Genomic DNA, 23742 nt, shown 5'->3' with positions numbered 1-23742 from the left:
CAGATGCCTACCAGTAGCTGAAAAATCTAATGCCTACCAGTAGTTATAGAAGCCACAGACCGAACTCCTTTCATTACTCTTTAAAGTAGGGGGCCAGGCATCAACAGCTGCATAATTTTTCCATTGACTCCGTGCCAGCTAAGCTGAGAAAGCAGCCATCTCTCTGTAAAAGCTGACATCGATGCTGAAATTCAACATCATCTGAGCTCTGCGAGTGCCACATTCTCCGGAATGAAGCGTAGAGTGTTAGAGGATCGGGATATTCGCAGGGAGACCAAAATGCTTGTTTACAAAGCCACTGTACTACCGACCTTACTGTATGCCTGTGAAACATGGACCACTGATAAACGCCACTCCCAATTTCTTGAAAGATTCCACCAATGCTGCCTCCGGAAAATTCTGCAAATTACTTGGGAAGACAGACGAACTAATGTTAGCGTTTTGGAAGAAGCAAAGACTACCAGTGTCGAAACAATGATCCTTCAACATCAACTTCGCTGGACCGGTTAAGTTGTTAGAATGCCTAATCAACATCTTCCAAAATGGACCATTGGTCTCACCTGAAGGGTGATTTTCCTATGAGTACAGACATCACAGCGGGTATTAGCTCCACCTATCGTGCGAAGGCAAGAATGTCTTTGAAGTCAAGACTAGGGGCGTCAGGCCCCTCCCACTCTCCAGTTCATTCGCAGCGAGTCTAAGGAGAAATATCTAAAAATACAAGAACAAGGCCAACAGGCCTGGCAGCAGGAAAATAACACAATAGTACCATGCATAGTAACATGACTCCAACATAGCGGTATAACAGAACTAGAAGTCTTGACTTCACTCTTACATTTAAATATAATAGCGTAACAGTAATAAATAACACATTAGAAAATATATAGTCATCCTCCAACTGGGAGGGTCGTGATGTCCGTACTCATAGGAAAATCACCCTTCAGGTGAGACCAATGGTCCATTTTCCCTATGAGTCCGGCCATCACAGCGGGATGTACCAGAGCAGCCCATACAGGGTGGGACCACATGCTAATCCTGATTAAGAACCTGTTGCAACACTCGTCTGCCAAAAGAAGCATCAGCAGAGGCATAGCGATCAATTTTATAATGCCTTATAAACGAGTGTGGGGTAGACCAGACTGCAGCCCTACAAATATCGGCAACAGGAGCATTAGTGGCAAAAGCAGCCGAAGTGGCAGCTGACCTGGTAGAATGAGCCGTTACACTAGCTGGAACTGACAGCTTCAGAGACTCATATGCTAAAGTAATACATGCCCTTAACCAACGGGGTAAGGGAGAATTGGATACTTTATGTCCCATAGACCTTGGATGAAAGGATACAAACAGAGACTCCGTTCGCGAATCTCTTGGGTCCTAGACAGGTAGGTCTTGAGAGCCCTCCGGACATCTAACGAATGCCAAGACTTCTCGAGAAGATCGGTAGGATTCGGGCAAAAGGAAGGTAAAACAATGTCCTGGTTGCAATGAAAAACCAAATCAACCTTGGGACGGAAGGAAGGATCAGTCTTCAGCACAACAGAGTCCTTATGGAAGACGCAGAGGTGTCGAGCAGAAGACAATGCGCCCAACTCCGAAACGCGTCTGGCAGATGTGATTGCGATCAGGAACAAGACCTTGAAGGACAGCATACGTAGGGGCACAGTCCTGATGGGTTCAAACGGAGGGCGTTGCAAAACCTGCAGAACTTTCGGCAAACTCCATGAGGGAAACCGATGGACAACAGCCGGAGAGCGTAGGGCAACTCCCCTCAAAAAACGTTTGATGAACGGATGTGAGGAAATAGGAGCTCCAGGAGAGGACACTGAGAGAATGGACGACAGAGTGGACGCATGTCGACGTAGAGTGTTGGGTCTAAGTCCCATCATAAAGCCGCTATGGAGATATTGCAGCACCTGTTGCATGGTGGCCTGGGATGGATCATGGTGGTGGAACTGGCACCACTTGGAGAAAGCCACCCAAGTATGTTGATAAATACGAGTGGTAGATGGTCTTCTCGAGGCCAAAATAATATCAATCACAGCATCAGACAGGCCAGCTGACCTCAAATGTCCCCGTTCAAACGCCACGCTGTTAGATTGATCCAAGTAGGGTCCTGGTGCCATACTGGACCCTGGGATAGAAGGTCTGGCCTGACTGGAAGTGTCCAAGGATCCATCACTGACATTGCCAGAAGATCTGAGAACCACTGTCAGCGTGGCCAAAATGGTGCTATCAGAACCAGCTGTGCCCTCTCGCTTCGTGCCTTCCTCAAGGTTTTGGCTAACAATGGTATGGGAGGGAAGGCGTACAAGAGACCACCTGGCCACGGTATTGTCAAAGCATCCATTGCTTCCGCTGTTGAATCCAGGTATCGGGCAAAGTACCTGGGAAGCTGGCAATTGCGACTGGAGGCAAACAGGTCGATTGAGAATTCGCCGAACCGACTCTGAAGACGATGGAAAATGGCTGGGTGAAGTTTCCATTCTCCCGGAAAAACCTGTTGTCTGCTGTCACATTCCAAATCCCTCTGAGATGTTCTGCTTTCAGGGATTGTAGATGATGTTCTGCCCAGACAAAGATGAGGGAGGCTAGGTCCTGCAGAGGACGAGACCTGGTGCCCCCCTGTCTGTTCAAATGTGATTTTACACACGTGTTGTCCGTTCGAATGAGGACATGGTCCAAAGGGAACAGAGACTGAAAATGAAGTAGAGCTAAATGTACAGCCTTTAGCTCCAGCCAGTTGATGCTTTGAGTCTGCTCTGTGGTGGATCAAACCCCCTGAACGTACTGGGAGCTGCAGTGGGCTCCCCAGCCGATGAGGCTGGCATCTGTGGTTACAACAGTTCTGTGTGGTTCTCTGAACGGCGTGACCTTGGAGAGGTGTTGGGACCTCGTCCACCAGCGGAAGGAGAGGCGCAGCGCGGGGGTCAAGCGAACTTTGCGATGGTTGGAGCTGGCAATGTCCTGTTGAAAGGGCAGTAGAGTCCATTGAAGATGCCGAGTGTGGGCTTGAGCCCATGGCACAATATGGATTGTAGAAATGAACATTCCGAGCGCCCTGGCTAGAAGCATGACGTCTGCTGATGTTTGTTGCATCAGGGACCTTGCGATGCTTGTGATGGCAGTGATGCGATCTGGAGCCAGGAATACCATTGCCTGCAGGGTGTCCAACATTGCCCCTAGATGTAGTAGGCGTTGGGTTGGTTGGAGATGGCTTTTGTCGAAGTTGACAAGCCAGCCGTAGGTCTCTGCCCTGGAAGCGTTGGTTCCAGGATCCCCTGAAGGAATTGGGGTCATAGGATCTGAAGTTGCGGCCTCGTCCTCCTGGCCGCGTTCCTCGAAAGGGCTGGTTTGTACAGAAGGAAGGAGATCGCCTGAAAGGCCTGTGGTTGATGTTCTGGACAGTGGCCAGAACCGGTTTGTGGGCGTCTTTGGGATCAACCAGCACTGCCTTTAGAGCTTCCTCGCCGAAGAGTAACGATCCGGAGTAAGGAGCCCTGGACAGATTCATTCTGGCCGCTGAATCAGCTTGCCAGTGGCGAAGCCAGAGGGTCTGTCGAGCGACTATCTGAGCCGTCATGGCTCGTGCCCCCAATTGAGTGGCATCCAAGGTGGCATCGGCCACAAAAGCTGCTGTCTTACGCAACTTTACCAGTGACCTTCTGAGTGCGACAGGATCAGGGTTAGTGTCCTCTAGAAGATCATCCAGCCACATCATAGCTGCTCTGGAGAAAATGGAGGCCGAAGCGGAGACACGCATGGAGAGGGCAGTGGCCTCGTGATTTTTGCGGAGGGCGAAGTCTATTCGTTGCTCAGTAGTGTCCTTTAGTTGGGATTCCCCTTCCCTGGACAAGAGAGAACGTGAAACGAGGCGAGCGATTGGTTCATCTATGCCAGGGACATCTAACTTGGTGGCAAAGTCCGGAGCTAGGGCGTAAAACCTATCAGCCAGGTTCTTGAAGTGGCGAGAATGGAATGGGTGAGCCCATTCTTCAGAGGCCAATTTGGCAATCGGGTCCGGCACCGGGATGTAATGTTCAGTAGGTGCAGGGGATTTGAGAACCTTGGCCCCTTTGATGGCTGGGGTGGAGGAAGTTGAAGGCGCAGTCTGGAGACCAAGGGTATTAACTACCCTGCGTGCCAGGGGCTGATAGTCTGAAGCATTAAACAAGCGATACGATGTATCCTCCTCATGATCTGAATAGTCGCTCCAGTCATCTCCTTCAACGTGGTCAGTGAAGGTTGACTCCTCCGCATACGAGGCTTCGTCAATACATCTGCCTCTGGCTACATCAAAGGGGTTAGGTGAACAGGAAGGATGAGCTTCATGACACGCACGTTGGTCCATGTTGAGTTGGGGTATGGCAGGAACTTGTGGTGGTGACTGCATTTGGGTGAAAAATGCCAGCATGGCTTGAAGTTGGAAGAGGAAATCAGGGGATGGCAGCAGCCCAGTTGTGGTAGATGTTTGTGCCTGAGTGGCTATTGGAGCAGATGTTTGGGACGGTAAAACGGAGGGAGGCTGGTTAGGCAAAGGCTGAGTGTGGAAGCCAGCAAAATCTTCCTCGTCAGAGGAAGCAGCAGGGGAATGAAGTATATCGCTTATGTGTGCCTGAGTTGCTGTGGTAGTGGTGGGGGTTGGCACAGAGGCATAGCGTGGCCGCTTTGGTTTGCTATGGCTTGAAAGATGTTTTGTCTTAGCCATTGCTTTAACATGCTTAGGCTTAGTCGCCTTAGAGTGTTGCGGCTGGGCTGTTTGTGACATGCCTGGCTGATCTGGCATCATATTGGCTGATTGCGACATGCCTGGCTGTTCTGGCATCTTATATTAACTTGGGTGCAGTACACGGCCACAGAGGGGGCAGGATGTAAAGACCCGAACTGGCACAGTGTACGACCACAGAGGGGGTAGAATACACTGGCAGATGGCTAAGTGCACAGCCACAGAGGGGGCAGGATGCACTGTGGTATCAGCGTTAGAATATAGCCTGTATAATATAGGCTGTATTTTAGGCTTGGTACACGGCCACAGAGGGGGCAGGATGTACAACATATAGTTCAGATTAGTGCTGTAGGCTGGATTTCAGGCGTGGTACACGGCCACAGAGGGGGCAGGATGTACTGAATATAATTCAGATTTAGTACAAGTCAGCTCCAGCCTTGATAATACTGAATATAATTCAGATTTAGTACAAGTCAGCCACTGATATTAAAGCTCCAGCCTTGATAATACTGAATATAATTCAGATTTAGTACAAGTCAGCCACTGATATTAAAGCTCCAGCCTTGATAATACTGAATATAATTCAGATTTAGTACAAGTCAGCCACTGATATTAAAGCTCCAGCCTTGATGATACTGAATATAATTCAAATTTAGTACAAGTCAGCCACTGATATTAAAGCTCCAGCCTTGATAATACTGAATATAATTCAGATTTAGTACAAGTCAGCCACTGATATTAAAGCTCCAGCCTTGATGGTACTGAATATAATTCAACTTTAGTACAAGGCAGCCACTGTATTAAAACTCCAGCCTTGATGATACAGTCACAGTAAATTTGTGTGTGAGGAAGCCCTGTTTAAGTCTGTCTACAACACACAGACAACACACATAGAGATAGCTTGCAGGGAAGGTATCCGTTGGTTAATAAAGGGGTAACAAAAAAGGCGGGAAATTTGAATCCAACAAAAATGGCGCCCGGGAAAAAAAAATGGCAGGAAAAATGATCTAAAAATGGCGGAGATAGACGGAGCAATGGCGGCCGTCTGGTAACGAACTGGGGGAAGGGTAGCCCAGCACAGTCTCGCAGGGGGAGCCGCGGGGCCGATAGCCGCGCTTGCGGCTCTAAAAAACCCCAAGAACGAGACTTCCAAGAGAAGCCTGTGACGGATGAGGCAGCAGGAAGGCAAGCCGCTGCCGCCGCCGGCTGCAGAGCTCTCTGCGGCGAAAATTGAAGTCACGGAGATAGAGGGAGAAAAGGAGCCGTATCAACAGGCTCCGGAGAGGCAGAACCCCGGCAGGCTGAATTAAGGCGGCAGGCTGAAATTAGGTGTCTGGGAAAAAGGGCAGGGAGCCGCAGCCGCAAGCTCCCGCCTGGAAGAGAACCGCAGCCGCGGTCCCTTCAAAAGCTCCACAGAGCGCGGCTTGAGCAGGAAAAGCGCTACGGGAGAGACAAAGCCGCGAGCTCCCGATGGATGGCAAAGCCAGGGAGGGAAAGGCTCAAAAACGGTCAAAAAAGGTAGAGAACCGCAGCCGCGGTCTCTGTGGGGACCCTCAGACAAGCAAGGGAAATAAAAGTAAATGGAAGGCTAAACACAAAAACATGGAGAACCGCAGCCGCGGTCTCTGAGGGAACCCTCCAAAGAAGTAGAAATAAACTTAAATGAAGTTAAACAGAAAAACAGGGAAAGGATGGACTGGGGAGACACACAAGTAACACTAGGTTCGCACCCAGTCAGAACAAATAAACAGACAAATACGAAAAAACTTAGCTAAATGCTACGCTATAGTATCTCAATCTTGTTCGTACGAAGGCAAGAATGAACTGGGGAGTGGGAGAGGCCTGACGCCCCTAGTCTTGACTTCAAAGACATTCTTGCCTTCGCACGATAGGTGGAGCTAATACCCGCTGTGATGGCCGGACTCATAGGGAAAACAGCTACTTTACTCCCAACTTAAGGATGGAAAAGGGAACATCAGTGGACAGCAAAAGAGGTTTAAAGATGTTCTTAAAGCGAATCTAAAAAAATGTAACATGAACATTGACAACTGGGAAGTCCAACTGGAAAGTCTTGGCCCATGAATGTCCCAAATGGAGGTTGGCTATTATCAAAGGTGCTGTGGACTTTGAAGAAGCATGAATACAGGGCGAACGGGACAAACGAGTTAAGCGGAAGGCACGTCAAACAAATCCTCATCTTCCATCTGGAAACATTATGTCCTCACTGTGGGAGGCTTGTGGATCCAGAATTGGCCTCCACAGTCACTTACGGACCCACTGTTAAAGACCTTATCTTGGAAGACAATCTTACTCAGCCACGAGTGATTGCCAATGATTCTTTTTCAGGACAATGTGCTTTGTCTATTCAAGAGGCTACAGTAGGGCCCCACTCATACGGAGTGTTATGTTCCGGACCCCCGCTGTAAAGTGGAACTCATTGAATAGAATGGCACGTGATGCCCGAAAACCACCGTAAAAGCAGAACAAGAGCCGTATGAGTGGGGCTTTAGTCTAATTGTGTATAACTGAGACCGTTGTATCGCCGTAAAGCAAATCGCCATAAAGCGGGGCCCTACTGTATACTGTTTGCTTCCTTCTGTCAACTTTTCAGTTCTTGCAACATGTGAATAACCAAATTTCTACAAATTTCTACAATGCAGTATACACACTTGAGTCCAAATAATATTGCTGAACTTCAGCCAGCATAAACTGAGGAGATGCTTCGATCCAATCCCTTTCCTTCTATCCTTCATTGTCCCCTGCCCCACATGAACTGCTCTGTGCATGGGACTCCCCTTTTAAATAGCACTTCACTCTGCTGTCCTCTCCTGTGCAGAATGCTCTGCCTGTGACCAAATGCATGTAGGGAAGATCTGGATCATACCCCAAGATTCTAGCTTGAAAACTGTCAAAAGCCTCCATTTCTAGCGTTGCTGAAAATTGAACACCACAACCACAAGGATACAACTCATAATATATTAACCCCAGAGTTCTCTTGATTGCTTGTAATAAAGGAATTGCTCATTCCTTTCATAAGAGAAATTTAACTCACCTCTTCAACTAACACTGTAACATATATAGACTTAGTTCACATGTAACATCAAACTATGGTTTAGTGCTATAAGCATGAGCCACAGAAAGCCTCAAGCTCATGCACACTCCTCCTTTCTTTCTCTCCTTGAAGCTGTTTTGGAGGAAAGTAGGCATTTCCATTTTTTAATAATTACCATTTATAGTGTCTCTGTGATTAATCTTAATTATGATTAGTGAAAATAAGCCAAATTCATAAATTATGGTTTGAAATAGGCTTGTTTTCATTAACCATGGTTAAGACTAACTGCAGTTTGTTTGGGTTCAGATGTCACAACAATCTGCAGTTAATCTAAAACAGAAGGAAAAGCTCCTCCTCACTGCCACCCTGGAGAAGAACAAAGTTGACAAGTTTAAAGGAAGCACATGAGCTCAAGGCTTGCTAGACCTCTTCTTCACAATGCTAAACCATAGTTTAGTGTTATATGCAGAGCTTGGAAAAGTTACTTTTTTGAACTACAACTCCCATCAGCCCAATCCAGTGGCCATGCTGGCTGGGGCTGATGGGAATTGTAGTTCAAAAAAGTAACTTTTCCAAGCTCTGGTTATATGTGAATGAGCCCATAATATAAAGCTAAAAATATGGCTACATCCATAATTTTCAAGTTTTGAAGATTATCAAAATAAGGCTAGATCTTAGCTCCTCTTACCTGAAACATAAAGCTCCCCAACTACTATAAATAGGTTCCTTGGCCTATTATTACAGCAAAATTCCCCAAATACCATTAACAGTAAAATGAAGCCATTGCCTTCTGGGTGGCATAAACCATGCCTACTGCATTCTTCAATCCTTAAGAAAATATTACCTTCCAGACTGTCACACAACCTTTAATCTGTTAATAAGACAGGGGAGACAAATCCATAGCTATCAAGCAAGAAATCTTTGTTAGAATCAAATAAGAGCTTCAAAAAACTTCAGCAAACTGTGACTCCAGAGGAATCACCACCACCCACTTTAATCATCAGGAATCAACACAATGGGACTTACTTTTGAATAAACATACACAGGAGTGTGCTTTAAGTAATCTATTTCTTAGTATTCAGGCAAATATTACAAAAACTACTTAAACCAGGACATGAGAAAATGAACCTGGCTACAAAACTAGACCATGCTTCCTAACATGTTTATACAGAAGGTCATCTTCATGTTTTTTAACATTATGCACAGATGGAAAACCTTTTACCTGCTGCTCGGTACAGTATTTTAGGTTCAAAGAATATACAAGGGTTTTTATCTTCTATGCATGATAGCAATAATCCTTTGGCTTCAACAGGACCTCTTGGAACAACAATCTGCAAATACATATATACATACAAAACAAAGTATTAAGAGGTTAATTACAGCAACAAAGTACTATGCCTGTCACCTACTTATACTACTACTTCAATTCAAATGTTAAGAACTACCATTACTCAGGCATGAAAGCAGATTCAGAAATAGCCTACAATTCTATCATGATCAGCATATCACAGAATAAAAAACCCACATCAGGTCATAGTTCAGAGTTTATTATTTATGAAAAATATTTGTATATCACTTTTCATAAAATCAAAGCAGTTTACAACATACATATATACAACACATGTAAATGTTTAAAATCACAGATCACCGACTATTACATACATGATATATATACATTAGTTCATTAGTGAATTTCTCTGCTTTTAATCTGGGAGGTAAGACATGGGATCCTGTGCAAGTTTGCTGAGAATGAATTGATCATTTGCATGCTTATTGAGTTCAGTGGGATTTACTCCCATGCAACAATGCTTAGGATAGGTAAAACTGACCATGGGGGAGGAGGTGGGGAGGCAATTGGAAAGGGAGGGGGAAGGGGAGGGAGGAAGGAGGGCAGGTTTGATCATTTGCATGCTTATTGAGTTAAATGGGATTTACTCCTGTATAATCATACTTAGGATAGGTGAAACCAACCTGGGGGAGAGGCAGGAAGGGGAGGGGAAGAGATGCGGTTGGTGGGCACTGGACAGAGGGAAAGATCCTTTCCTGTCCGAAAAGAAAACATTGTGAATAGTATCACTGCTTTTCAGCATTTCCCCCACCTTTCTATTCTACAGCAGGCAAATGTAGCCTCCCACTCAAATTTAAACCAAAGCTGTCCCTGGCCAGACACATCCACGTCAGACCTTTATTTCACTGTAGACTGTCATGGGTTTTCCTAAAGAATCCTAGGAAGTGTAGTCAGTGAAGGGTGCTGAGTATTGCTAGCAGTTACCCTCAAAGAGCTTCAGCCAGAGCGGTTGACTGTTAAACCACTCTGGCCACTGGAGCTCCATCAGGGGAATAGAAGTCTCCTCTCAGCACCCTTCGCAAACTATACTTCCCAGGATTCTCTGGGGGAAGCCATGACTGTCTAAAGTGGGCGGTATTTTCAATTTAATATTGCAGAATGCAAAAAATTCATGCTGGCTATAGTATACAGCCACTCTCATGGCTGTATAATCTGTTGGCTATAGGTACGTTCCTAAACCGCAAGAGGTTTCTGCCTGTCAGTGAATTTCTCTGCTTTTTAATCCAGGAGGTAAGAAATGGGATCCTGTGCAAGTTTGCTGAGAATGGATTGATCATTTACATGCTCACTGAGTTCAGTGGGATTTACTCCCCTGCAATCATGTTTAGGATAGGTGAAACTGACCACAGGGGATGAGAATGGGAGGAAAGGAGGAGGGAGGGCAGAGGGGAAGAGAGGAATGAGAGGAGGCAGGAGGGCAGGTTTGATCATTTGCATGTTTATTGAGTTCAGAAGGATTTACTCCTGTTCAATCATGCTTAGGATAGGTAAAACTGACCAGGGAGGGAGGGAGTGGGCTGAGGAGGAGGAGGAGGGAGGGAAGAAAGAAGGGGGGAGGAAGGCCAATGAGAAGGGAAAGGCAGGTTTGAACATTTACATGTTTATTGAGTTCAATGAGATTTACTTCCATGCAATCATGGTTAGGATAGGTAAAACTGACCATGAGAGAGGAGGGGGAAGGGAGAGGAGAGGAGGGGAGAGGAGAGGGAAGGAGGGAGGGGGGAGGGGAGCAGGAGGGGAAGGAGGGAATTGGAAGGGGGAGGGTGAAAGAAGGGGGAAGGGAGGGGCAAAAGGGAAGAGATAGGAGGGAGGAGGGGAGGGCAGGTTTGATTATTTACATGCTTATTGAGTTCAAAGGGATTTACTCCCTTGCAATCATGCTTAAGATAGGTAAAACTGACCATGGATGGAGGGAGGGGGAGGAGGGGATTGGAAGGGGATAGAGGAGGAAGAGAGCAGGTTTGATCAGTTGCATGCTTTTTGAGTTCGGTGGGATTTACTCCTGTGTAATCATGGTTATGATAGGTAATTTGACCAGGGGAGGGGCAGGAAGGAAGAGGGAGGGGAGGAGATTGGGTAGGCGGGTACTGGGCAGAGCGGAAGCTCCTTTCCTTTCCAAAAGGAAAACATTGTGAACAGTATCATTGCTTTTCAGCATTTCCCTCATCTTTTTATTCTACAGCAGGTACATGTCATCTCCCACCCAACTTTAAGCTGTCACTGACCATATCCACACCAGACCTTTATGTCACTTTAGACCAGCCTTTCCCAACCAGTGTGCCTCCAGATGTTGTTGGACCACAACTCCCATCTTTGCTGACCATTGGCAATGCTGGCTAAGGCTAATGGGAGTTGTGGTCCAACAACATCTGGAGGCACACTGGTTGGGAAAGGCTGCTTTAGACAGTCATGACTTCCCCCAAAGATTCCTGCCAAGTGTAGTTAGTGAAGGGTGCTGAGAGTTGCTAGGAGATGCCCTGTTCCCCTCACACAGCTCCAGTGGCCAGAGCGGCTGACTGTTAAACCACTCTGGCCACTGGAGCTCTGTCAGGGGAATAGGAGTCTCCTCTCACCACCCTTCACAAACTACACTTTCTAGGATTCTTTGGGAGAAGCCATGACTGTCCAAAGGGAAATAAAGGCCTGGTGTGGATGTGGCCAAGCACAGCTTTGGTTTACATTTGGGTGGGAGGCCAGATGTGCCTGCTATAGAATAAAAAGGTGGGGGAAACGCTGGAAAGCAATGATACTGTTCACAGTGTTTTCCTTTTGCTCTCTGCTATCTTTTTGGCGCCTTTTGAAGACTTTTCCTCTTTTAACAAGCCTTTTGAGTTGAGACCTATCCCAGTCTGTGTGTTAGAATTGCTTTTAATGTTTTCTTTAATAATGTTTTTAACCCTTTTTTAAAAAAAGATGTTTTTAAAGCTTTTTTAAAAACGTTTTTAATGTTGTTTTGTTGTAATGTATTTTAAGGTTTTTTATGATGTTTTAAAGTGTTTTTATCATTTCTGTTTGCCGCCCTGGGCTACTGCTGAGATCAAGGGCGGGATATAAATCAAATAGTAAATAAATAAATAAAGGAAAGGGGCTTCACTTCTGCCCAGTACCCACCCACCCAATATCCTCCCCCTCCCCTTCCTGCCCCTCCCCCAGGTCAGTGTTGGACTACGACCTGGGAGACCAGGGTTTGAATCCCCACACAGCCATGAAGCTCTCTGGGCAACCTTGGGCCAGTCACTGCCTCTCAGCCTCAGAGGAAGGCAATGGTGAAATCACCTCTGAATACCGTTTACCATGAAAACCCTATTCATAGGGTCAACATAAGTCAGGATTGACTTGAAGGCAGTCCATTTCCATTTTCAAACATGATTGCACTGAAATAATTCCCATTGAACCCCAAAAATATGCAAACAATCAAACCCACCCTCCCTTCTCCTCCCTCCTATTCCCTCCCCCTTCCAATCCTTTCCTTCCTCCCCCTCCCCTTCCTCCTCCCCATGTCAGTTTTACCTATCTTAAGCATGATTGCACAGAAATAAATACCACTGAACTCTATAAGCCTGCAAATGATCAAACCTCTGATTGACTGTCTACAGTGAAATCAAGGGATGGTGTGGGTGTGACCCCGATTAGCCAAGCCAAGCAGCTTTTAGAACACTGACTGTTGGTTGTTACTGACCATGTCTTGGCTTATCATTGACTCCAGTGCTAAATTTCTTAAATTAATTAAAACTCAGCCAGGCATGTTTTTAAACTTTTGAACTGCAGAAGATGAAGGTCAGAGTATGGGGCAAGGTCAGTAATAGTATTACAGGTACTCTGTGAACATGGCTGACTTAAATAATTTCAAAAAATTATAAGAACACTGACAGAAAAAAGTCCAACAGGGGTCTGGTTTTTCTCTCTCTCTTTTTACATTTTGAACTCTCGGTTCTCTGACTGGGCAACCAATTATGCTCCTGGAGATGACCTCAGTGATCAAGCTGGGATATAAAGGTTCAAGCAATCTCTAAGGTATCCTGGACCTGAATTGTTCAGGTCTTTGTAAATCAATCCAAGGACCTTGAAGGCAGCAGATGTGCAACCAGTGCAATGTTTTAACAGTGGTGTCACATGTTGTTGGTCATATCAGCAGTCTGGCCACTGCATTTGGTACCAGCTGGAGGTTCCCAAACAAGCTGAAGGCAACCCCAAATAGAGTGCATTGTAGTAATCCAGCCTCAAGGTTACCAACACATGGACTACAGTGATCAGGCTATCCCTGTACAGGAAAGGCTGTAGGTGGTGAGTAAGAGAGAACTGGTAAAAAACACTCCTGACCACAGAGGAGACTTGGGCCTCTAATGACAGAGAGGCATCCAGGGACTCCCAAGCTACGCAGCTGTTCCTTCAGAGGGAGTGTGACCACATCCAGATTGGGTAACTTGCCTATCTCACAGACACAGGAACCATCCACACAAAGAACCTGTCTTCCCAGGATTGAAGCAGTTTATTAGCCCTCATCCCGTTGACTACTGCATTCAGACATCAATCCAGAGCTTTCACAGCCTCTGTTAATTCTTATGTTATGAAGCACACTGATGATACCTTGCTCCAAAACTCAACCACTTCATATAAATGTTAAATGGCACAGGACAGACGATACTACTCTGCAAACACCCTAGCACAAGTGCCAGGGGAGCAAGAAGTACTCACCCAAGTGCTACTCTCTGAACACAGCCCTGGAGTTAAGAACAGAGCCAACGTAAAACGCTGCTCTGATACCCATCCCACTGAGTCAGTGCAGGAGAAAATCATGGTCAAGGGTACCAAAAGCCGCTGAGAGATCAAGCAGAGGAAACAGGGTTTCATCTTTCTTACATGATACAGGCCATCCATCAGGGAAACCAGATAGTAGTGGATCTACATAATCAAGTCTGATCCAGCAACGCCTGCAGTTGCTCCACAACTTGTTAGGTATATGCAAGTCGACAACACAAACAGTTGGGAGTCTCTGCAGTTTTCTTCACAAGAAATGAATAATTAATGGATCAATCTACGTTTTAAACTCAACTGTGGCTTGTTCAGTAGCTATCAGAATTGGTGTAGTGCAAACTAGCATGGTACAAACCAAAATTGAACAAGCTTATAAAAAGAGCCTCAGAATCACAGTACTGAAGCATCACCATATCACAATGTTGCATAAGTTGTCAAAATCAATTATGTTTAGGACTGGTTTGAATATAATCCTCAAAGTATTATTCTGTGCCTATGCTGCACCTATATACTTTATGTACTATTTGCCCCCATAAATTGAGGGCAGAAGGCTTAGGCACATCTGAAACTAGATTCAGGACAATGCAGTTTAACCTGGATATCAACTGAAAATTAGATTGTGGCACTTGTTCAAAACCAATACTTTTAGACTGATGGTATAGTAATACTTCAGTTAACAAAGTAGATGAGCTCCTAGACATTACTTTTTTAACAAAACCTTTGGTACCAAAGGGAGGAATAACATGGAAAGAAAAAGGATAGGTTCCTACACTCACTCATAGATGGTAAGGGCAGCTTCCACAGGGGCTTTAAAGGGTGCCTACCCGGCACCCACCCACCCACCCACTCCCTCCCTTCCCCCTCCCCTCCTTTGAATCCTATTGGATCCTTCCCTCCCCAGTCCTGGGAGAAAGCAAGAGATCTCTTTAATGCAAAGCAAACACACAGGCTTACCAGTTTCACACAAGCAAAGCAAAGGCACAGGCTTATCACTTTACTGATAGCAAAGCAAAGACACAGGCTACTCAGTTTCACCTTAAAGCAAAGGCACAGGCTACTCAGTTTCACCTTAAAGCAAAGGCACAGGCTACTCAGTTTCACCTTAAAGCAAAGGCACAGGCTACTCAGTTTCACCTTAAAGCAAAGGCACAGGCTTGAAAGGTTATCCATACCAAAGCAAAGCTAGTCAGTTTCATCTTTTAAAACAGCCTTCCTTAAAAGGAGCTTTGTTTCTGGAGGATTTGTTAACGAAGGTATTACTATATATCGTCTTTTGACAATTCTGTGAGATCTGGGCACACCTGTCTTTGATCTGTTAGTGTTTAACAGCAGCTTTGATCATGACTCTTCCATCTTGACAGCATTAAAAGATCCATTCTCAAGTAGCCATGGTGGCAAAAATTTCCCAGATGATAGCTCCTTAGGATCTGCCCCTCGAGGCTTTGCAGGTTCATCTCTAAAACCTGCTAGTTTTCTTATGCTGCATTTTGTTAATGGATAAATCATACAAAGATATGATCCCCTATCTGCAGTCTGAATTGATACACTCCAGCAAGAGCTGCAACAAACAAATGTTGACTGTGTAGCTCAGCTTTCAAAATGTGCTGCAACTTTTCCTCATGTGTGCATGAAAGGACAGCACTTCCTTCTCCAATAAAGACATAAGCCCAATTCAAATATTTAATTTTGGGGTGTTGGAAGTCCTTGCATCACCAGATTCACGTACAAGGTAGTGCAGCCATTACTTAAGTCACAGAGGGCCTCCCATGAGGGACAGCTACTGTAATGATAAATCCATACCCATTAAAATAAAATCCATGTATCTAATTACTGTACCTTTAGTCCTGGACAATGAGCAAAAAAGGCTTCAGGGCTTTGAGAATGATATAATGAACCATGACCCACACAACCCCAAGGGGCTCTTATAGTGAGGCTTCCACAGTCAAAGAGATTTCCAGAGCGATACCGATACTTTGCTGCCTCATTAACGATCTGGAAAAATATTTAATATTTAATGTACTTAGGTATTTTGATAATTCATGTTCTGTTACACAGTATTAAGCAGACAGACACCCCAAATCTTAAAACCAAATATTTAAACATTTTGACATTGTTTTCTTTGTTTTAGAACTCATTTCCTTGAACCAGCTACAGATGTAATACAGTTATATAGTAGTGTTGTTTGTAGCGCCCTGACCCTGGCCCTTTGGGGTGGGGTTAATGTTTAAATAGGGGTTTTAGAAAACTGCATCTCCTTCCATCCCCCCCAAAAGAGCAGGAGGATTCAATCCTGCTAAGCTATTCTTCCCCAGAGTGTTCTCTATGGGGAACACACTGGCAAAGCAAATCCTTCAGCATACGCTTCTGAAGAACCCCAACCCAACCTGAGGCTGTCTCAACATGTTTCAACCCAAGACTGGATTCCCCACACACACCAATCGCCCTGTTTCAGTTTGGGATTTGGGCTTGGTCAAATCTGGGGTACAATCCTAATTTGTCCTAAACGTCTGCTGCAACTTCTTGGGAATGGTTTCAATTGATGTGACCCGATGACATGGACAAGGTGCTTGCGATGATGTGGCCAGCAACGTGTCCTCTTGACCCTTGCCCTTCTTGGCTTATCAAAGCTTGCCAAGAGGGTTTGACCAAGTGGATCCAGAGTGTGGTGAATGCATTGTTGCAGAGGGAGTAGTACCAGCTGCCCTGAAAGAGGTGGTGATCCAACCACTTCTGAAAAAGTCCATCCTGGACCCATTGGTTTGTGACAACAACCAACCAGTCGCAAATACCCCCTTCTTAGGGAAGGTGATAGAGAGGGTTGTGGCGCAGCAATTGCAAGTACTCTTGAATGAAACAGATTATCTTGACCCATCCCAGTCTGGGTTCAGGCCTGGGCCTTGGTCACCCTGACAGATGACCTTTTTCAGGAGAAGGACGGGGGAGTGCAACCCTGTTATTCTTACTTGATTTCTCAGTGGCTTTTGATACCATTGATCATGGTATCCTTCTGAGCTAACTTGGTGAGATGGGTATTGGAGGCACTGTTTTACAGTGGTTCCAATCCTATCTCAATGGTCATTTTCAGAGAATAGCACTGGGCAATTGTCTTTCGGCTCCCTGGCAGTTGTGCTGTGGGGTGCCGCAGGGTACCATCTTGTCCCTCATGCTGTTTAACATCTATATGAAGCCCTTGGAGTGGTCATCAGGAGATTGGGGGCAAAGTGTCAGCAGTACGCTGACAATACCTAGCTCTATTTCTCTATAACATCTGAATTGGGAGAGGCCGTGCAAGCCCTAGAGCACTGCCTGGACTCGGTGGTGGGCTGTAAGAGAGCAAATAAACTGAATCTGAATCCTAGCGAGACAGAGACACTGTGGGTTGGTGGTTCCCAAGTTCGGATAATTGGTCAGTTGCCTGCTTTGGATGGGGTCGTACTCCCTCTGAAAGAGCAGGTCCATAGTCTGGGGGTGCTCCTGGATCCATGTCTGTCACTAGAGGCCCAGGTGACCTCAGTGGCTAGGAGTGCCTTTTGCCAGCTTCGGCTTGTAACACAGCTGCAGCTGTTACTGGACCAGGAACCTGGACTAGCCTGACCACTGTTGTCGATACACTGCTAACCTCCAGGCTGGATTACTGTAATGCACTCTATGTGGGGCTACCCTTGAGGTTGGTCCGGAAGCTGCAGCTGGTGCAAAATGTGGCAGCAAGACTGCTCACTGGGGCAGGGTATTGCCAACAAGTCACCCTGCTGCTGAAAGAACTGCACTGGCTACGTTTTAGTGCTGGGCTAAGTTCAAGGTTCTAGTTTTGGTGTACAAAGCCCTATACAGCTTGGGACCAGTATACCTGAAAGATCATCTTATACCTTATATACCCAGTTAATCACTGCGCTCTGCAGGTGAGGGCCTTCTGCAGATACCATCATATCAGGAGGTCCGTTCCACACAATATAGGAAACAGATACTTAGTGTAGACCTACCCTTTGGACTTCCCTCCCCTTAAATATTAGACAGGCGCCATCTCTGTTATCCTTTCGTTGCCTACTGAAGACTTTCCTCTTTCAACAAACCTTTTCAGTTGAGACCTTATCCCAGTCTGCAACTATACTGGAATTGCTTTTTAAAATGTTTTTAAAAATGTGTTCTAATATATTTTAAAGTCTGTTTTTATGATGTTTTAAACTGTTTTTAGTGCTTTTGTTTGCCGCCCTGGGCTCCTACTGGGAAGAAGGGCAGGATATAAATCTAATAATAAATAAATAAAATTTCCAGTATCTGCTCCCAACACACAAAAGTTGTTGATTACTCCAGAACCTTAAATATTGCTGTTTGTTATTTCCGTAACAGAGCACTTTTTGAACTCAGAAGCTCAACTCCAATTACTAGAGGAAGAGAGATATTACAATTTTCAGAGTTCAGCCTTGTTTCAATATTTTTTCATTGAGGGCTCCCTCACATTATAAGAAGCAAAAAGTAGCATTAAAAATGCATTCACACCTATACTTTTCACCACTTTTTGAAATGTATACAAAGGAACTCGCACACTTTCCCTTTGGAGAGAAACATATTGAGCTTGCACTATATGCCAATGGGAAAGCTGTACATTCTCTTTTTGCCATGTTAGAACAGCAGTAGCAAGCAAAAGCATCACAGCATTCACATATACATTTTTGGTGCTTCTTGTAATATGTAAAATGCCAAAAACTTCACTGAAAGTCCCATACTGACGAAGTTTGCTTCAGCCCTCCTCATGTTCAATCCCATTTCTGTTCACATTTTCGTTACCACTTAACAATTAACTTTTATTCTCACATTCAACATCCTAAAATAGGCACCAACCTGATCAAAGGCAGGATAAATATAGTCAGCAAACTGTATTTCTGCAATGGCTGTAGCACCAGAGACTGCAACTCCAATGCCAAATCCTACAATTCCTTGTTCACATAAAGGAGTATTGAACACTCTGTCTTTACCTACAACAATAAAAGAGGTCATCTTAATAACTTTTAAAAATAAGTATATATGGTGTACATGTACAGCATACTTCTTTGAATACAAGGTATCTGATGGAATACAGGGGTCTACAAGATGATCATTTTTTTAACTAATAGCTTCTAAGTTAGAAGTAGTGGGAACAGAGAAAAACAGTGTCTGGGAAGTGTAAAGCCATGCAGAGGGAAGTTATCTCCAAGATTTTTTTTTTAAAGTAGCTATTGCTAACTTTTTTTTAATCAAACACAAGCTTAATTTACTAATTTTAAAAACATTTCGTGCATCATGCATAGCTTGGCACATAAAATCATAGTTATGATATATTCATGAATTTTTAATATATGAGTGCCTTAGTTTTATTTAGAAAGTTAGAAATATAACCAGTGTAAAATGGACTTAGAAACAATTTTACAAATATTGGTATTGATAGGTAGACATAAGAAACTCATGTGTTCTAGAGAAAAGGCTCAGAAAAGGAACTAGTAGCTATTTATTAATGTTGCAGTGAAAAGTAATTACAAACAGAGCAATCCTAAACCCCAATTCGGACTGCTGGAAGGAGTTAGGATTAGGTGGAAGCATGAAGCGGTTGAAGGGGCAGCAACGTGAAGTTGCACATCTGGCTTCTCGATGCGGAGCATCACTGTCATGTACCAAAAGGGAGAGAGGTGAGGCATGGGGAGCTCAGCACAGTGCAGGCATGGCAATGGAGCAATCCATATGCAGCATGCTATGCTCCCCACACCTTGCCCCTCCACCTTTCAGTAAGCAGCAGCAATACTCAGCATTTAGAAGCCAGATGCATAATGCTACCCCATTTTTGCCACCCCACCGACTGCTACGAAACACTGTGCTGCCTCAGAAGTCCCTGCTGAAAGTGCAGCGGAGTGCACACTATCACCAACAGTGTTCCCATTAGCAGTAGCCAGACAAACCCCACCACCAAAAAAAACCCAGGGGATTTCAGTGACAGATCCAAAGCCAGCCTGTTCCCTCATAAGGGGTTCAATCTGGCTCCTGTACTGCATTAGCATGAAGCTGGCTCAGTGAAAATGCCCCTCTCCCTTCTGCCTTGGTCTGTAGGAGTGAACAGGGCAAAGAATCAGCAATTCTGTCTCCCCAATCCCTAGTTGCTCCCTTAGTAATTTACAGAATAATTTCTGCAAATCTCAGATTCTGCTGAGCATGCTGATAGCTCCCCTCTTGTGCCTCAGCTATATTAGCTCATCTTGGCACTCATCACCTCAGTTTATTAGTAGTTGGAGTGATGATAACTGATTTCTGACTGAAAACGGTTTGGTATATTAAAGCATGCCAAGAAACATAGATGTGCATGGAGGGAATATATACAAGTTCACTTCTCAGATGTAAAATGTGATGTGCAAACCAGAAACCTCCAAACATGCCTGCAGATATACTTTCCTCCACATGTTATGGTATACAAAGCCATCATAGGCCAGACATAGTTAACAACAAACATTAACTTACTTGCTTTATTTGCAAACAAAAAAAGCTCCAACACATCAACCTGCAAAGTGTCATTCCTGGCAATTATAATATCCTCTCCCTTGTTTGGTAAATGGAACTGTTGATCTCTCTCAGCGTTATACACACTGACCCTAAATAAAACCATCCCAATTCGGTTTCAGAAGTACCCATTTAAATCTACAACAAATAAAAGCACTGTGCTAACACCAAAGCTTAACCTTTAATGAAAATATGCCACATGCACAGAGAAACACAATGATGAAGCCATACATTTCCAATTCCTGCAGCTACTGTGATTTCTAACAAAAAATATACTAGATTAAAAGTCTGTACGTTTAACCAATTATAATACAAATGTATAAAACAGTTCATCTTGGTCAGTCCACACCTGCAGAATTTTGTTCTAAATCTGAAACCTAGATGAGATTCCCAAGAATCCTTTCATTTGATATGTATTTTAAAATGGGAATTTCTAATGCCACAGCTCCAAAATTTGTGTTAAAACTTGTTATTAAAAAGCAGGTGCATTTCACAGCTTCATACAAATAGATTGATTAAGAATGGTATAACTTTAAAATGTCAAATATGGGAATCCTTGATGCAGCAAATTAAAAGTTCATTATTTATTTATTTATTTAATTTATATCCCACCCTTCTTCCCAGTAGGATCCCAGTTCTGTCTACAACCTGCCTAACGGCAAAGAAATCTTAAGTGAAAGCACTATCACACAGCATTAAAAAGGCAGAAGAGGCTTTCAGAAGGCAAGGCAGCGATCTTAACAAATTAGGCTGCAATTCTATACCCACTCTCCTAGAAGGAAATCCCAATGAACTCCATGGGTGTACTTCTGAGTCGACATGTACAGAACTGTGCTCTAAGCCTATTTTTAAACTTTGGAGCCAGCTGCCTACATCGTCTGTTCAGATCACCACTACCAGATGGAAAGACCAACTTCGCAAGTGGAATCAAAGATATGGCCTCTATATATTTTTTTAAATGTTGATGTATAACAAGAAGAGAAACAACTATCTGACATATGACTCACATAAACTGTAAACTCACCATATTTATCTCTCAAACCAAGAGTGCACCTGAAGACTCCACCAAAGGCTACATCTTCACCAAATATTACTGTAAGTAAACAGTAAGAAACAAAGTAAAATACTTGCTCAAGAATGCAAAATGGTTGTCGGTAAATAATAACGATCAGCAATTAAAAGGAACCTCAGGGTTAATCTGACAGTTTCTCCATGGCATACATTTCACTATATTCTACAACACTGGCAGAACCATCCAAACCCCACGTAACCAGCAGGGTCTGACAGAGCAGCATAGCCACCAACACATTCACAGGTCTGTTGGTCACATCAGCCAGGGTGGAAGGCGAGGAAGAGAGGGGGCAAAAGCCTACTCCAAGCTACACCAGCCTGGAGCTGGCATAGCAACCGGGCCTGGTACAGGCTCAATAACAAGTGACAGCTACAGATCCCAGGTCACCTCAGCCCTCCCCACCCACGAAATGACCCATTTTGGGGCTTCCTGCTGTCAGTAACTTCCTGCAGTTTTGGCAAACAGGACATGAATCCCCACAGGCAGAGGCCAGTAGAGACCTCAGCTCCATCCATTCCCCCCAAGCATAGTGAATCGGGAGACTGGATTGTACCCTAATATATAGATATGTTCTTCTTCCAAACATACTTCAACAAAAAAGAGAAACAAAAATTTCATTATATTCCCAATATGTATTACCATTGCAAAAACTGATGCTAAAGCCAGAGTACAATATACCACCTAATGCTGATGAGCGATGAAAATCTATTCAGCAATTTTCATTAAAAATATGAGAAGCACAAGTGGCTAACCAGCAACAGAAAACATTAGAAGAAATGGGTACTATTTTTTCAACAAACTTAAAGTCCTTCCTCCTCTTCATTTCCTAAATGCTAGCAGCAACGGTCATTTTAATATTTTTCATCAAATACAGTGCCTTGCAAAAGTAATCAGCCCCCTGACCAATGCTCTCATATTACTGAATTACAAATGGTACGTCGTAATTTCATTCTGTATGATATTTTATTTTGAAACACTGAAACTCAACATCAATTATTGTAAGGTGACACTGGTTTTATGTTGGGAAATGTAAGAAACATAAAAAACTGAAACATGTTGCTTGCATAAGTATTCAACCCTCACACATTAACATTTGGTAGAGCAGAGCTTGGAAGATTACTTTTAAAAAGTAATAAATTACTGTTACAATTACTTGGCCAAAAAAGTAGTAATTACAGTTACAATTACAATTGCTCTGAAAGTAACTGATTACTTTACTTTTTCTCAAAAGTAATCACTACAATTACATTTCAGTTACTTTAAAAAAATGCCTACAAGGTGCTGGCCTTGGCTGCTTCCCATCTAAGTAGCCTAAAACAATATTAAAACTAAACACACACACAGGGGGTAGTAGAAGGGTTTGAATCCCCACATAGCCATGAAGCTCACTGGGTGACCTTGGGCCAGTCACTGCCTCTCATGAAAACCCTATTCATAGGGTCACCATAAGTCGGAATCAACTTGAAGGCAGTACATTTATTTTTTATTTTGAAGATGATGATTATGATAACACAGCATTTCAAATTAATTCTGTATGACAAGCATTCCATGCCAAGCTTGGAAAACCAAGGAGGAGGTATAAAATGTAGACAAAATGCCGTTTATCCTTTATATCTATATCTATAATTAACAATACAGCTGAATGATGTATGTAAAGTATTTTTTTCTCTTTCCCTTTTTTATTAGTATTTTAGTACTACTGCTAAAGTTCTGATGAAAGAATAAAGCATTCATTAGCCAAATTCAAATGATTAGAACACATCACATAAATTCCACTGAAGTTGGAGTTTTTGCCATAGAAAAGGCAAAAAATACATACCCTATGATAGCCCAATAGACAATCAGAACTAATATAAAACCCTATTGCTTCTCATTTGCAAATGTTGCAAGATCTAAGGTAACTCTAGATCATGTGAGTTCAGGTGATGCATGTTATGTAAATTTGTATAGATATTAGCAGAGATTGTCAACAGTCTGAGATGTGTGTGTGCCAATGTGTGCGTTTACCTAAGTGGCAGGCTTTTACCCTGCACTGAGATCACTGAGACTTAAGACTTAGTAAAATAAGAAAAGCTATTTTATTTATAGAAATACATAGTAGATAGGAAAGGCATACCTAGTTCTAACTAACTTGGAGGCGCAACACTCAGGTTTGGGAGTTGCCCACATGGCTCAGGAGGGAGAGAGCAGAGACAAAGGTGTCTCCTCTCTCTTGGATTACTTTATTGCTTAACTGCATTCTGTGTTTGCCTCTGTAATTCTCACTTATGTTT

At 43.9% G+C, this 23742-nt stretch overlaps 1 protein-coding gene across 3 annotated transcripts in view; it reads right to left on the bottom strand.

The window, feature by feature from the left end:
• BCKDHB (branched chain keto acid dehydrogenase E1 subunit beta) overlaps positions 1–23742 on the bottom strand; it is a 100638-nt gene that overhangs the window by 59836 nt on the left and 17060 nt on the right. For 2 of the 3 annotated variants that reach the window (XM_061623206.1, XM_061623203.1), the window contains exons 3-6: positions 21422–21490; positions 18718–18851; positions 15715–15870; positions 8998–9106 (exon numbers count right to left, since the gene is read on the bottom strand). In XM_061623206.1, coding sequence (XP_061479190.1) covers positions 8998–9106; positions 15715–15870; positions 18718–18851; positions 21422–21490 — 468 coding nt within the window. The remainder of the gene's footprint in view (positions 1–8997; positions 9107–15714; positions 15871–18717; positions 18852–21421; positions 21491–23742) is intronic. The other variant, XM_061623205.1, reaches the window with a different exon arrangement.

This window comes from Rhineura floridana, chromosome 4 (assembly GCF_030035675.1).
Source record: "Rhineura floridana isolate rRhiFlo1 chromosome 4, rRhiFlo1.hap2, whole genome shotgun sequence".
In the NCBI taxonomy this organism is placed as follows: Eukaryota; Metazoa; Chordata; class Lepidosauria; order Squamata; family Rhineuridae; genus Rhineura; species Rhineura floridana.
This window is presented reverse-complemented; position numbering and strand designations above follow the sequence as displayed.